At 36.7% G+C, this 13,290-nt stretch overlaps 1 protein-coding gene across 3 annotated transcripts in view; it reads right to left on the bottom strand.

The window, feature by feature from the left end:
* rps6kal (ribosomal protein S6 kinase a, like) overlaps window positions 1-13,290 on the bottom strand; it is a 150,000-nt gene that overhangs the window by 65,088 nt on the left and 71,622 nt on the right. For all 3 annotated transcript variants that reach the window (XM_039765948.1, XM_039765949.1, XM_039765950.1), the window contains 2 exons: window positions 9,868-9,949; window positions 5,585-5,665 (listed from right to left, as the gene is read on the bottom strand). In XM_039765948.1, the coding sequence (XP_039621882.1) occupies window positions 5,585-5,665; window positions 9,868-9,949 (163 nt within the window). The remainder of the gene's footprint in view (window positions 1-5,584; window positions 5,666-9,867; window positions 9,950-13,290) is intronic.

The raw sequence follows: 13,290 nt of genomic DNA, 5'->3' as shown, positions 1-13,290 counted from the left end.
AAAATACAGGCACTTTTTTACTTTAAGGAGAAGGCGGGTACAGTCTCAAGACTTCAATCAAAATAGAAGCCGTTACTTCAGTGCTCAACCACATGAGATAAGACCTGCAATATGGGGGCAATCGTCCTGCTTTAGCTCCCATCTTCAGATTAGAAGACCAGCAGCTCGGAATCACCAGTATGACAGACCAGGAGAGTGCGAGGAAGAGCAGGTTGCCTGCTGTTAAATGTTCTAAACATTGATAAGCATGTTATGCTGTAAGCCTGATCCTGCAGAGGACAACCAATTGCTTTACCCTCGGTTTACTGTTTACAAGATGCAGCTGAGCAGCTATAGAACTGTCCTTGCTCCTTTCCTGTTAGAGAGGGCAAATCACCGGCAACACTGGTCACAATAGTATATGAATTTTCCCCATATTCATTAAATTAAATTTCTGTTATAAAGAAATATTTCATGGTCCCATGAATTTTGTTACAATGGGATTCCACCTGTATTAAGCAAGATTAAAGCAGCAGCCTCAGAACCTTGAAATATTTTCATCTGCTGTTGCTGAAACACTTTACAAACAAAATCATGTTCCTAAAGTCAGACTGTTGTCTTATTTATTTTGTTTAAAGCAAGTTGAAGAAAACAAAAGAATACTAGGTAATGAAAAAATAATGTACCTATAAAGGAAAGCTTCATAGATACTAACTTATAACACAAAGTATGTTAAACTAGCTGTGTTACTTGGCTTCTCCCAGGAAAGTTGGTAAGACAATGGACATCAGTTATAGTGCCATCGGTTAAGCAGATATATCAGTAGTACAATATCTGTAGAATTCTTTTCCTAAGGCCTTATAATATTGGCAAGCAATGCAGCATAGTGGTTAAGGCTTTGAACCTAGGACTTCTAACACTGAGGTTGTGGACTGAAATCCAGCTATTAACACTGTGTGACTATGAGAAAGTCACTTCACCTGCCTGCAACTCAAATGGAAAAACAAAAGAAATGTAACCAAGTGTATCTCAAATGTCGTATGTTGCGTTGTATAAATGAGCGGACCAAACAATAATAATAATAACAACAATGATAACAATAATAGGTCACAGGAGCTACTTACTCTTGAAAAAGTTATACACCATTATCAATGAGTAAAATATTCATGCATTAGATTAACTTGCAGGAAGGTGTATTCTTTTGAAATAAAACAGATAATCCGTAGCAAATTGTGAAATTTCAGTATATTATTATTAGATGTTTATGAGTTTCATTTGTTTTCACCATTCACTCAACTACAGTATTTCTTTTCATGTTTCATCAGTTGTGTTTATTTAGTTTCCCTTTAAAGTCTGCAAATGTGAATGTATATGCAGAACAGCACTTGAAGTGGATATACATTAAGTGCAAATACTCTATGAGTTACAATGATGTATTAATGTGAAGAGCAAGGACAGAGGAGCGGTACCCACAATTCTGCAGCTTACACATTAGAAAAATCTACAGTGGTGTGAAAAACTATTTGCCCCCTTCCTGATTTCTTATTCTTTTGCATGTTTGTCACACAAAATGTTTCTGATCATCAAAGACATTTAACCATTAGTCAAATATAACACAAGTAAACACAAAATGCAGTTTTTAAATGATGGTTTTTATTATTTAGAGAGAAAAAATCCAAACCTACATGGCCCTGTGTGAAAAAGTAATTGCCCCCTGAACCTAATAACTGGTTGGGCCACCCTTAGCAGCAATAACTGCAATCAAGCGTTTGCGATAACTTGCAATGAGTCTTTTACAGCGCTCTGGAGGAATTTTGGCCCACTCATCTTTGCAGAATTGTTGTAATTCAGCTTTATTTGAGGGTTTTCTAGCATGAACCGCCTTTTTAAGGTCACGTCATAGCATCTCAATTGGATTCAGGTCAGGACTTTGACTAGGCCTCTCCAAAGTCTTCATTTTGTTTTTCTTCAGCCATTCAGAGGTGGATTTGCTGGTGTGTTTTGGGTCATTGTCCTGTTGCAGCACCCAAGATCGCTTCAGCTTGAGTTGACGAACAGATGGCCAGACATTCTCCTTCAGGATTTTTTGGTAGACAGTAGAATTCATGGTTCCATCTATCACAGCAAGCCTTCCAGGTCCTGAAGCAGCAAAACAACCCCAGACCATCACACTACCACCACCATATTTTACTGTTGGTATGATTTTCTTTTCTGAAATGCTGTGTTCCTTTTACGCCAGATGTAACGGGACATTTGCCTTCCAAAAGTTCAACTTTTGTCTCATCAGTCCACAAGGTATTTTCCCAAAAGTCTTGGCAATCATTGAGATGTTTCTTAGCAAAATTGAGACGAGCCCTAATGTTCTTTTTGCTTAGCAGTGGTTTGCGCCTTGGAAATCTGCCATGCAGGCCGTTTTTGCCCAGTCTCTTTCTTATGGTGGAGTCGTGAACACTGACCTTAATTGAGGCAAGCGAGGCCTGTAGTTCTTAAGACGTCGTCCGGGGTTCTTTTGTGACCTCTCGGATGAGTCGTCTCTGCGCTCTTGGGGTAATTTTAGTCGGCCGGCCACTCTTGGGAAGGTTCACCACTGTTCCATGTTTTTGCCATTTGTGGATAATGTCTCTCACTGTGGTTCGCTGGAGTCCCAAAGCTTTAGAAATGGCTTTATAACCTTTACCAGACTGATAGATCTCAATTACTTCTGTTCTCATTTGTTCCTCAATTTCTTTGGATCTTGGCATGATGTCTAGCTTTTGAGGTGCTTTTGGTCTACTTCTCTGTGTCAGGCAGCTCCTATTTAAGTGATTTCTTGATTGAAACAGGTGTGGCAGTAATCAGGCCTGGGGGGTGGCTACGGAAATTGAACTCAGGTGTGATACACCACAGTTAGGTTATTTTTTAACAAGGGGCAATTACTTTTTCACACAGGGCCATGTAGGTTTGGATTTTTTTTCTCCCTAAATAATAAAAACCATCATTTAAAAACTGCACTTTGTGCTTACTTGTGTTATATTTGACTAATGGTTAAATGTGTTTGATGATCAGAAACATTTTGTGTGACAAACATGGAAAAGAATAATAAATCAGGAAGGGGGCAAATAGATTAAGGCACTTACAGTGGTGTGAAAAACTAAGACCAGCGCTGAGGTATTGCGTGATTTAGGTGCCGCAATTGAAGGGCAGTATGGGGGGTGGGGTTTAGAGGATTCTTAGCAAACTAATAGACATGCTGCCGCTAAATATCCGCGGGTGAAGGACTGTGCTTATGCTTAGCTAACATTAAATAAAGCCATGGACATCGCAAGATCACACAAGACATTCGCAAGATACAAGTTTAATGAGAAGACGCAGGGTATAAACGAGACTTCTGATCACTTTGTAACGGAGTTAAAATTGCTGGTGAAGGACTGTGCTTATGCAAACGAAGATGAGATGGTCAGGGATAGAATAGTGTTTGGCACAAACTCAGCGAAAGTGCGAGAGAAACTTTTAAGTGTCGGGTCTTAGCTAACATTAAATAAAGCCGTGGACATCGCAAGATTGCACGAGATAACACAACCACTGCTGAGAACCTTCAATGCATGTACTCCGTGCGGCTCACATGAACTGACTGTGAACGCAGTAAGCACACAGAAAGCAAGAGCTCCAAAGAGTGATGAACAAAAAACGCATTACACAATTAAGAAGGCAGCGAAAGAATATGAAGAGTGTGATGCATACAAGCATATTCATATGTGCAGGTACTGCGGAAAAAAAGCACATGGTGGAAAAAGTCAATGTCCAGCTAAAGGAAGACAGTGTAAAAAATGTAGTAAATTGGATTTACATGCAATACATTGCATATGCTATACATAACAGGTATAGAATGAAGTTATGAATTTTAATGCATTCTTAATTATTATGGTGCCTGAAAATGGTGATGTGTTACACGTTGGTTGGACATGCAAGCAGGAATTCTACTGTACATGAGACTGTACAACAGTAATTGCAACGCAAACACTGACTTAATCAGTTTTAACGTGAAAAGATGCTGATGAAAGAAGAGAAGAAGCGGGCCGCTAGGGTGGAGAGAAGAAGAGCTGCTCAGGAAGCAGCAAGCGCATCAACATCTTAGCAAATGAATGCTAAACGTACAGAGAAAGAGTATGAAAACTAGGAATGCTCAAGTCAAGTGTATTCACTGCACATTATCGTGCAGTGTCCCATTACTGGTTAGCAAATATGGAATCTGTTAAATCATTACAGAGGGACTTGGACAGCATACAGACTTGGGCAGTTTTGTGGCAAATGATGTGTTTAAATGTAAAGTACTACATGTACAAAACAAAAATGTTACATTTGAATACACGATGGGAGGTCTGAAAATTGAAAGTACCCCTTATGAGAAGGATTTAAGAGTCATAGTTGACTTGTCACTATCAACTTCCAGACCGTGTTCTGAAGCCATTAAGAAGGCCAACAAGAATGTTTGATTACATGTCACGACGTGTAGAGTACAAGTCAAAGAAGGTTATTCTGAGACTTTATAACACACTAGGTGAGGCCTCATCTGATATACTGTGTGTAGTACACTACAAAAAAGACATAGCAGCACTAGAAAAAGTCAAGAGAACAGCAACTAGGATGAATTCCAGGGGCCTGTTGAACCTTTCCAGTTTAAGCAAATATAGATTGAGGTAACATGACTGAAGTTTGATATAGCTAGAACATTGTTAGGGAGTAAATTTCACACAAACATTAGGATGTTTTCCTTCACATAGAGAACAGGCACATGGAATAAGGAATCAAGTAGTCTGGTATAGAGTAGGACTTTAGGGGCCTTCAAAACTGGCTGAATGGCTTGTTCTCGTCTAAACCTTTATAATGTTCTAAAGAACCACATTGAACCATTTCTTCTTTTGTTGTGTCTTTGATTATAATTGACACCAAGTATTTAAACTTCTCTACCTTCTCCAGATCTATGTTTGCTCTATCTTGTATTAGAAGTCTCTCCAGCCCCTTCCTGCTACTAATGACCATAACCATTTTTTTTCAGCATTTACTTTCAAATTCATCATGTTCCAAGGCCCCTGCTACTGAATCACCCTTCTATACAATTCTTCCTCCCGCTTGGCCATAATCACAAAGTCATAAGCATGTAACAATCTCCAGAAAGACAAAGGGACGGGGATCCTTATACAGATCTACTTGAACATGTTTACGTGTCTGCATTTACTTCTCATAGTTGTTATCTCTTATATTTTATCAGCCTTTCCAGAACTTTCCTTTTTTTCTTAAGACATTAAATATTGCATCCCTTGGGACTCTATTATTGGTCTTATTCAGACCTATATATGCGTAATTTTTTATTTTGAAATACTGGTAAAGACGTCTTAAACTTTTAAATTTTAGGAAATAAAATAAGTTTAATAAAAACAGAAATATATAGGTATGTCAGAATAAAATTATTAAAAAGGATGACAATTCATATACACCCTTGTCAAACAACAAAACACAGAAAGCTGCTGATCATCAGGTCTGGAAAAAATGATTTAAAGAAAAAGATGACAATTCATGCACATTCTTGTCAAACAAAAGAAAGCTGTTGAGCAAACTCTGGACTTACCATAGTGCAATTTTACAATAAACGGATGGTTTACTTCCACTAATATATCACGTTCCATCTTTGTTCGAACTCTGTCCCTCACTAATAAAAAGGAAAAAAAAAGCAGGCTGAAAAAGAAAATCAGTTACTGCTGCAGTTGTTTTTTAATATACCAACCTAACACCAACAAATTTAATATTCAGTGATAATACATACATTTTTAAAATATCAATTACATGATATGACTGTTGCAGCTTACTTTTTAATTGGTAAAATAGCAAGCGTTGAATTTTTCCATAATGCAAGATCCATGTACAGAGCTGTGATTTATTTAAGTATAAATTCCTTCACATTTATGCACTTATTACCAGTAAACAGTAAGATCAAGATGAATTTTCATTAATGATATAATGGTAGTGGAAATAGCTATTTCATTTTGCTATCAGCATTATGCTACATTTAAATCACATTCTGTAAAAGTTCACTCCTCTGAAATACAAGAATAAATAACTGCATATTCTTACGAGCTTACTAAAAATCACTTAGCCCACTCATCTAAAGAAAACTATTTAGTTAAACACTAACAGAAAGTCCATGAGATATGGAACAACACAGCCCAAAGCAACTCAGCAAGGAAATGTGTTTTTAGCTACAAAATCCACTGAAGTCCAGGCTAAATTAATTCTATCATGCAATTTCACAATGGCTTTCGCCCTGTGAAAAATGAATAAAACACCCCATATTGTTCATTAGTGTGCCAGACTACTCTACACCCCAGATAATTCAATGTGTCAGCAAGACAAATAGAACTGATGCAACCTCAATACCAAGGGTTTGTTTCATGGGCCTTACTATCCACAGATAGACAAATTCTGTTGGTCTTCATTAACTATTGGGATTCAGGCTTTTTTATATGAAGCATGTTTGTATTTCTCTCATTTCTAATGCTCTATTTCACTTCACATCTTTCTTATCAAAGAGTTGCATGGTGGCAGAAAATTTAATTGAAAGCAAGCACACTGAATTTTAACGTGGCATTCAGTGAAACTGCAGTGGAATATAGATTCAGTAAGAATTTCAGAAAATTTAAAAAGCATCATTACAGTGTTCAGTATGAGGTATACTGTAAATTTCAAATGATAACACATAAGCAGAATATAAATAGCACAACTGTCTGGAACATAATGTTAACCATGTCAATAAGAATCTTTGGTCATTTACATATATAAAGTACAAGTTGTTATCCAACTTCAATTATTATGAAAGGTTATTTTTCATCAAAAAGTATGAAATTAGTTTCTTCTGTAAAAAACTTTATTTACAGAAGAAATAAAGTCCACCATTAGTCCACCAATTGCTAATAATGGGCTTCATGTACAATGTGTGTTAGTAAGGGAACTGCAAGTACCTTTTTTGTATACTGTTATTTTTTGTTTCTTCCATCACTTATAACCTGATGCTCTGATTAAGAATTGTTAGCTACATTAAGCTATTCATCATTTACAATTTTCAGTTACATAATGCCTTGTTAAAGCTTAAGTGTAATGCAGCAGTTGTGCATGACACTCCATTTGTTTATGTAAAGGTGTCAAAATCAATCTCTTCATTTACAAGCAAGTCTATTAATATGAAGTCATTGCTTAATTGCTTCTTAACACAAACTATGATGTTATCCTGAAACTGTAACATTTAGTATATTATTTTAAAAAGGTTCATAATTACAGTACAATTATTTACATATTGTTCATTTCCTACTGTGCAGATTACAAATTAAATGACTTGCTCTGGGTCAAACAGTGGTTAGATGTATGAACTGAGCTGGCAACCAAGTACTTCAAAGTCTTATACAGTACATGAGCCAATGCAGAGAAATTAATTTTGTGCTATATACTCAAACAACAATATCGCAATATTATTTGCAAATGTTAAAGCTTTTTCTCAGTATACTATTATGATAGTATTACCATGAAGTCAATACAAAATGTTAGAAATAGAAATTAGGAAATGAAGTCTAAACCAATTGTCAATCACCTTCTCCAAATATCCCGCAAAGTTTTACTCAACGAGGAATTCACCAAGCAATACATGGGTATGGTTTGATTTCAACAGTGGGAATAGTTTAGATTTGTTCCTTCAATAATATTAGTTTACATACTTTGGATTTCTATAGTATTCCACTGAAACAGGCAGAATGCCAAATAAGTACCTTTCTTAAATTTCAGCATGGAAATTAAATCTGGTAATCAATTAAAGTTTAACTTGGAGGTTTGTCTGCGTCAAAAAATAGATGACATACCATTGGAAAGCTTAAGTGTGAGTAACATATACAGAATATACAATATATAATTGACGATAAACCATCCTAGATGTTATTCCACTTATTTCTAGACAATAATTCCCTTTGAGAAATCCCTCTCAAAAAAAACACGGACATCCATTTGTATCACATAAACCATGCACAAGCACTTATATGTCAAGGCTAAGGCCTTGTTCACACGGGCGTTAAGTTTTTGGATAAACGAACTTGCTCTGAACGTCCTAGATGTTTATGTTGCATTTTGAGGTGGCGATCGATTGACTTCTACACCAGTGTTCGTTTGTCTCTGTCTGACGCCAGCCTGCAGCCCAAATTGTAGTTTGTGTGTTAACCTGTGGAGGCAGTGTCGGGAACTGGATATGAAAGCCCTTGTCGTTTTATTTGAGGTGCCTCCTTTCAATATGGACCATTTTGCTATGTTAGATATTAATCTTCTTGTTTTAAAAACACTCGTAATACTGGCGTAGGGAGAGAAAAAATCGCCGCCGCTACTGGGTTCATGCTCTGACTGCACAACGTCGGGTTAAAGGAAGTTTTTTTGTGCTTTATGAAGAAATGCTAAAATTTCCGCAAGTTTTTAATTACTGTCGGATGTCGGTTTCCACTTTTGGTTGTCTGCTGCAGCTGGTGCAATGCCACATTGCACGCCGATCAACCAATATGCGACTTGGTGTTAGCCCCGAAGAGAGACTACTTGTCACTTTGAGGTAAGGAAACAGTAGTCGAGTGTGCGCTTACACCGGTGTTATGCACTGAAATAACCCCCACCCCCACTCCTCCGAAACATAAAATAAACGCGTAGAAAACGAACTAGAAGCGGTTTCCTTGCGTTCGTTGGGTTTTGAACGCCAAGAAAAAGCTGCATGCAACGTTTTTTTGATGCCGTATAAACGCGCAGCGGACAAACGCGACGCCACCAAAGCCCGTGTAAACACTCTCATTGACTCCTACGTGTAGAAAACACTCGGCGCTTGATCTGCGCTCACCGGACGCTACAGACGCAAAAAAAACGCTCGATTTTAACGCCCGTGTGAACAAGGCCTAAAACTGATGAAAAGTAAGTCTGAGAGCAAGGCAAAGTCAAGAAAATTAGATATAAAAACATTCTTATCACAACAATCAATTTACAGCCATTGATAATTGAAATTAGTAGATGTGTTACTGCACAGAGCATGGATAACCTTAAATGCATGAAAACATGAGCTGTTAGTCTATGATCAGTATTGGTTAACCTATGAAAAAGCTATTGCTATTTTACATTTTGTCAAGTGACAGGATTTAATAAGCATCTATTCACAGAAGATTGAAGTAGAGCAGTTTATCAAAACTTGGGAAAGAAGGTTCAGACTGCGACTTTGAACCAAATGTGTTTAAAGGAAGTTGGCTTTCTTAAATAAAGCGCTGTCAGCTTAATGCAAATTAATTTTTTTAGTATCAATAAGTCTTAAACATTGTTCATGTTTACTAGTTCATAAGGCACCGGGTTGATTACATCAACTGCTTTAATCACTTAGGATAGTCTAAAATTAGTAGCTGTAATACAGTAACTTTCTTCCTATATGAACATAACAAAGTGGTTAATTTTAAAAGACAATGGCAAATTAAAAATAAAACATTGGTTTTTGGTCTAAATACTGATATCATTTTGTTTGAGCACAAAGAGCACAAATAAAAATTACAGCACTGCAACTATGCCAGATTTAGTGCTGTATAGCTTTATGTATGAATGCTTAATTAATTAATGGATTTTAGATTGCTAACAATTGTTTACATTTTCAGAGATAATTAAGTACTGCTCATTCGCTGGTAAATATCACAGGAACAGTCTAAAAAACTTAGAACCAATAAACTACTAGTGAGTATTGCTCTGCATGCCCTCACAGAATGAATCAAAGTGGGGGAAAAAGCATTTATAGCTTTACAAATAGCTAAGAAGAGGATTCTCATTAACTTTGCTTTCAATTCCTGCTTAGTAAATTAAGCCTACCCTTTAAAGATGCCTTCTTCAATACTTTCATTGCATAAAGCTGGCCTGCATCTGGGCCCATTATCTTCCTAACCAGGAACACCTGTCAGAAATGAATCAACACCACTCAGAAATACATACTTCATTCTTAAAATCCATTATTTAATATTTTCCTCAGAGTGCAATGGAGCACCTCCCAAAGTCTCAGCTTAACAATATATTTCTAGTAATCAGCTTATAGTAAATCCTTTCACATACAAGAGCTAAGAAAGAACTACAAGGCAAAAAATGCAACATTAAATAACTTGTAAAGAGCAATGTTAGTGCTAATAAATGTAAGATTACCAAAGATTTAAGAATACATTCTTAGTACTGAATGAATATTCAAAACAATCTTGTCAAACACTGAAAGGATTGTAATTTTAAAAGCTTTACTTCTTTAGAATTAAACATGGAAGTTTGTAAAAGATTAGTCTTTTTTATACTAGAGTTCAACTTCAGGTCATTATCATGTGTACACAGTATATTAACACTTTTACAGATAATGTCAGTAGTATAACAACAGAATGAGCCAATGCATACAACATTAACATTAAACACAACATCCAATGAACATATTTTATGTATACATACAGTATACAGTAGCATGCAAAAGTAAACCCCTTGAAAGTCATAATTTTCTGCATGACAAAAGACTTTTACATTTCATATTTACCCATTCAGTATTTTTAATGTGAACTTTTATGCATACATTTTCAAAGTCAAAATAAACCATAGATATAGTAGATATTTAGCTGAAGAAGAATAGACTGAAGAAGAAAAACTCCAAAGTTACTCTTTGCTTAAGTATTCAGGCTCTACGTATTAACACTTGGCCGAGAACCCTTTTGCTACAATAACAGCCTTAATTCTTTTGAGGTAAGTATGTCCCAGTTTTGCCCATTGCTCGGGAAGGATTCTTTCCCATTCTTATTGACAGAATTTATAGAGATCCTCTAGATTTGTGGGATGGTGGCTCTGGACAACAGTTTACAAATAGTCCCAAAGACTCTCAATATGCTTAAGAGGACTTTGACTTGACCATTGCAAAACTATTTCAATGTCACTTTGGCCTTATGCTTAGGTTCATTGTCATATTGAAAGATTAATCTTCTCCTGATTTGCAGTTGCAGACTGGAAAATGTTCTCTTGCAATATTGTGCACTACTTGTGTCCATCCACTGTCCCTTCAATTCTGACAAAATTCCCAGTTCCAGCACATGAAAACCATTCCCATAGTATGATGCTGCTACCACCATATTTCATTACAGGTTTAATTCTGTCTCATGCTCTATAGCAAATGCTATATGTTCCTTTTATGTGAACCCTCTTAAGAAATGGCTTATTTCTTGCTACCCTCCTGTAGTTTTATGGATAGCTCTTGAAACTGTGGATCCATTCACTTTCACTCCAGTTTCAGCCAAGCAGCATTAAAGACTTCTGAGATTGACAGCTGGATTTATAGTAGCCTCTCTCACCACTCAACATCTAGCACTGATATTTAATTTTGAGGAACGGCTTATTCAAGTAAGACTATGGGTGCTGTGATGAACCTTCCACTTTTCTGATGAAGAATCCAACAGCGCTTAATGGGACATTCAAACTCTTCTATATTTTTGTTGCCATTTCCTGCCTTGTGCATTTCAATGATTTTGTTTCTCATATCAGCAGAATGCTTCTTTGTCTTCATTTTTGCAGTGATTGTCCAACAAAGGCTATGGCAATTACAAAGGGTGCTTTTTATATCCAAACAGATACTGTATAAAAGGACTCATAAGTATTAACTAATTATGTTTAATTACGGTGAAATGACAGCCACCTTTGTGTCGTTTGTGATTAATTTGTTATTTGTGTAAACGTGGCGCTTCCAAAGAACAGAGGTTTAAATACTTCTGTAAACACTAACTTTTGAATACTTTTGAGTACTTTTGTCCTCAGTTACATATCTATAGAACAAGGTATATTCTGACTTTGGAAATGTGTTGTTATAATATGAGAGATCACATTAAAACACTGATTGGATAAATATCTGTACAAATCTTTAGTCATGCAAAAAATAATGCTGACTTTCAAGGGGATTGAATACTTTTGAATGCCACTGTATAAAAACACACATCCACACTAGTTCTTCTTATGCAGTTCAGTGCAATTTTAATTTGTTAATCAACTTTTTGACCTGAAGGTTAAAGCTGACCTTGAATCCAGTGGAACTAGTGGTGCTTAACCAAAACAAATCAGGTTGATAACGGACTGTGCTAGTGTCTTAAATAAAATACTTATACATATGTTATACACTTCCTGAATAGAAGGGAACATATCTAACAGTAATATTCTGAGCTAAATTCACCATCCACTATAGTGTATTGCTGCCAAGTGAGGAAAATGTAAAGCTGCTAACTCTCTTCACAACTTCTTCACTGATGCAGATGGGAGTGTGGTTCACTTCCTGGTTCCTGAAGTCTATGACCAGCTCCATGGTTTAGAATAGTTTTACAGAGAGGCTGTGGTACATGTGCCACTGTGTCAAAAGGCAAGCCTCTTCACTGTAAATTTCCTCATCATTGTAAGTGTTCAGAATTACAATGTTGGCTACAGCAATACAGGCAGAGGTGAACAAAAATTACAGTAGAAACTATTGTTTTATCTGTGTTGAAGATCAGTTTAAAGAGGTTATGCTACCAATCCATACATTCCTGGGTCTGTATGCTGTTAATTTGTTCATATTGGACTGTCAATGACTTGGCCTATAGTAGCGTTAAACAATATATGGAATTATATTATCATTATACAGGGAGATTCACTCAAAAGAGGCCCTGAAAATTCTGTAATAACTCTCGCTAGGATGAAGCAACCTGGACAAAACAACATGCAATGTGCTCCTCAGTATATGGAGCTTCAAACAATCCAGGATGCCCCTGCATGGGAGCAATGAGGTAGGTGCCGGACAGTCATCGTGACGTGTAACCTCTGTTTGCAACTTCTGGCTACATACCACCCTTACCTCTTCACTCAGTCACTCAACTTCACATCAGGATAGTGGTGTACAGTATTAAGCAGCGTGTCTTCAAGGTGCGAAACTATTGGGTCATCAATTCGTTTAAGTGATTTCAGAATTACAGTAACTGGATGATTGTGAGTTAATGGAAGGTTACTTTCAGCAAGATGGAGCAACGTGTCACACATCGGCAAGGAGCATGGCAGAAATTGAGTCCTTCTTTGGCAACAGGGTAATTTCACAGGGGCTTTAGCCACCATGGTTTCTGGATCTGACACCACCAGACTTCTTTTTTTTTGGGGTATGCTCAAAGGAAAAGTCTATTGGAACAAGTCTCGCACTATGGAAGATTTGAAGGAAAACATCCAACCTGAAATTGCTGCTATTCCCCCAGAGATGCTTGTCGATAC

The sequence above is a fragment of the Polypterus senegalus genome, chromosome 10 (assembly GCF_016835505.1).
Source record: "Polypterus senegalus isolate Bchr_013 chromosome 10, ASM1683550v1, whole genome shotgun sequence".
NCBI classification, from domain to species: domain Eukaryota; kingdom Metazoa; phylum Chordata; class Cladistia; order Polypteriformes; family Polypteridae; genus Polypterus; species Polypterus senegalus.
The sequence above is the reverse complement of the archived record's forward strand: the minus strand, read 5'-3'. Positions and strand labels throughout refer to the sequence as shown.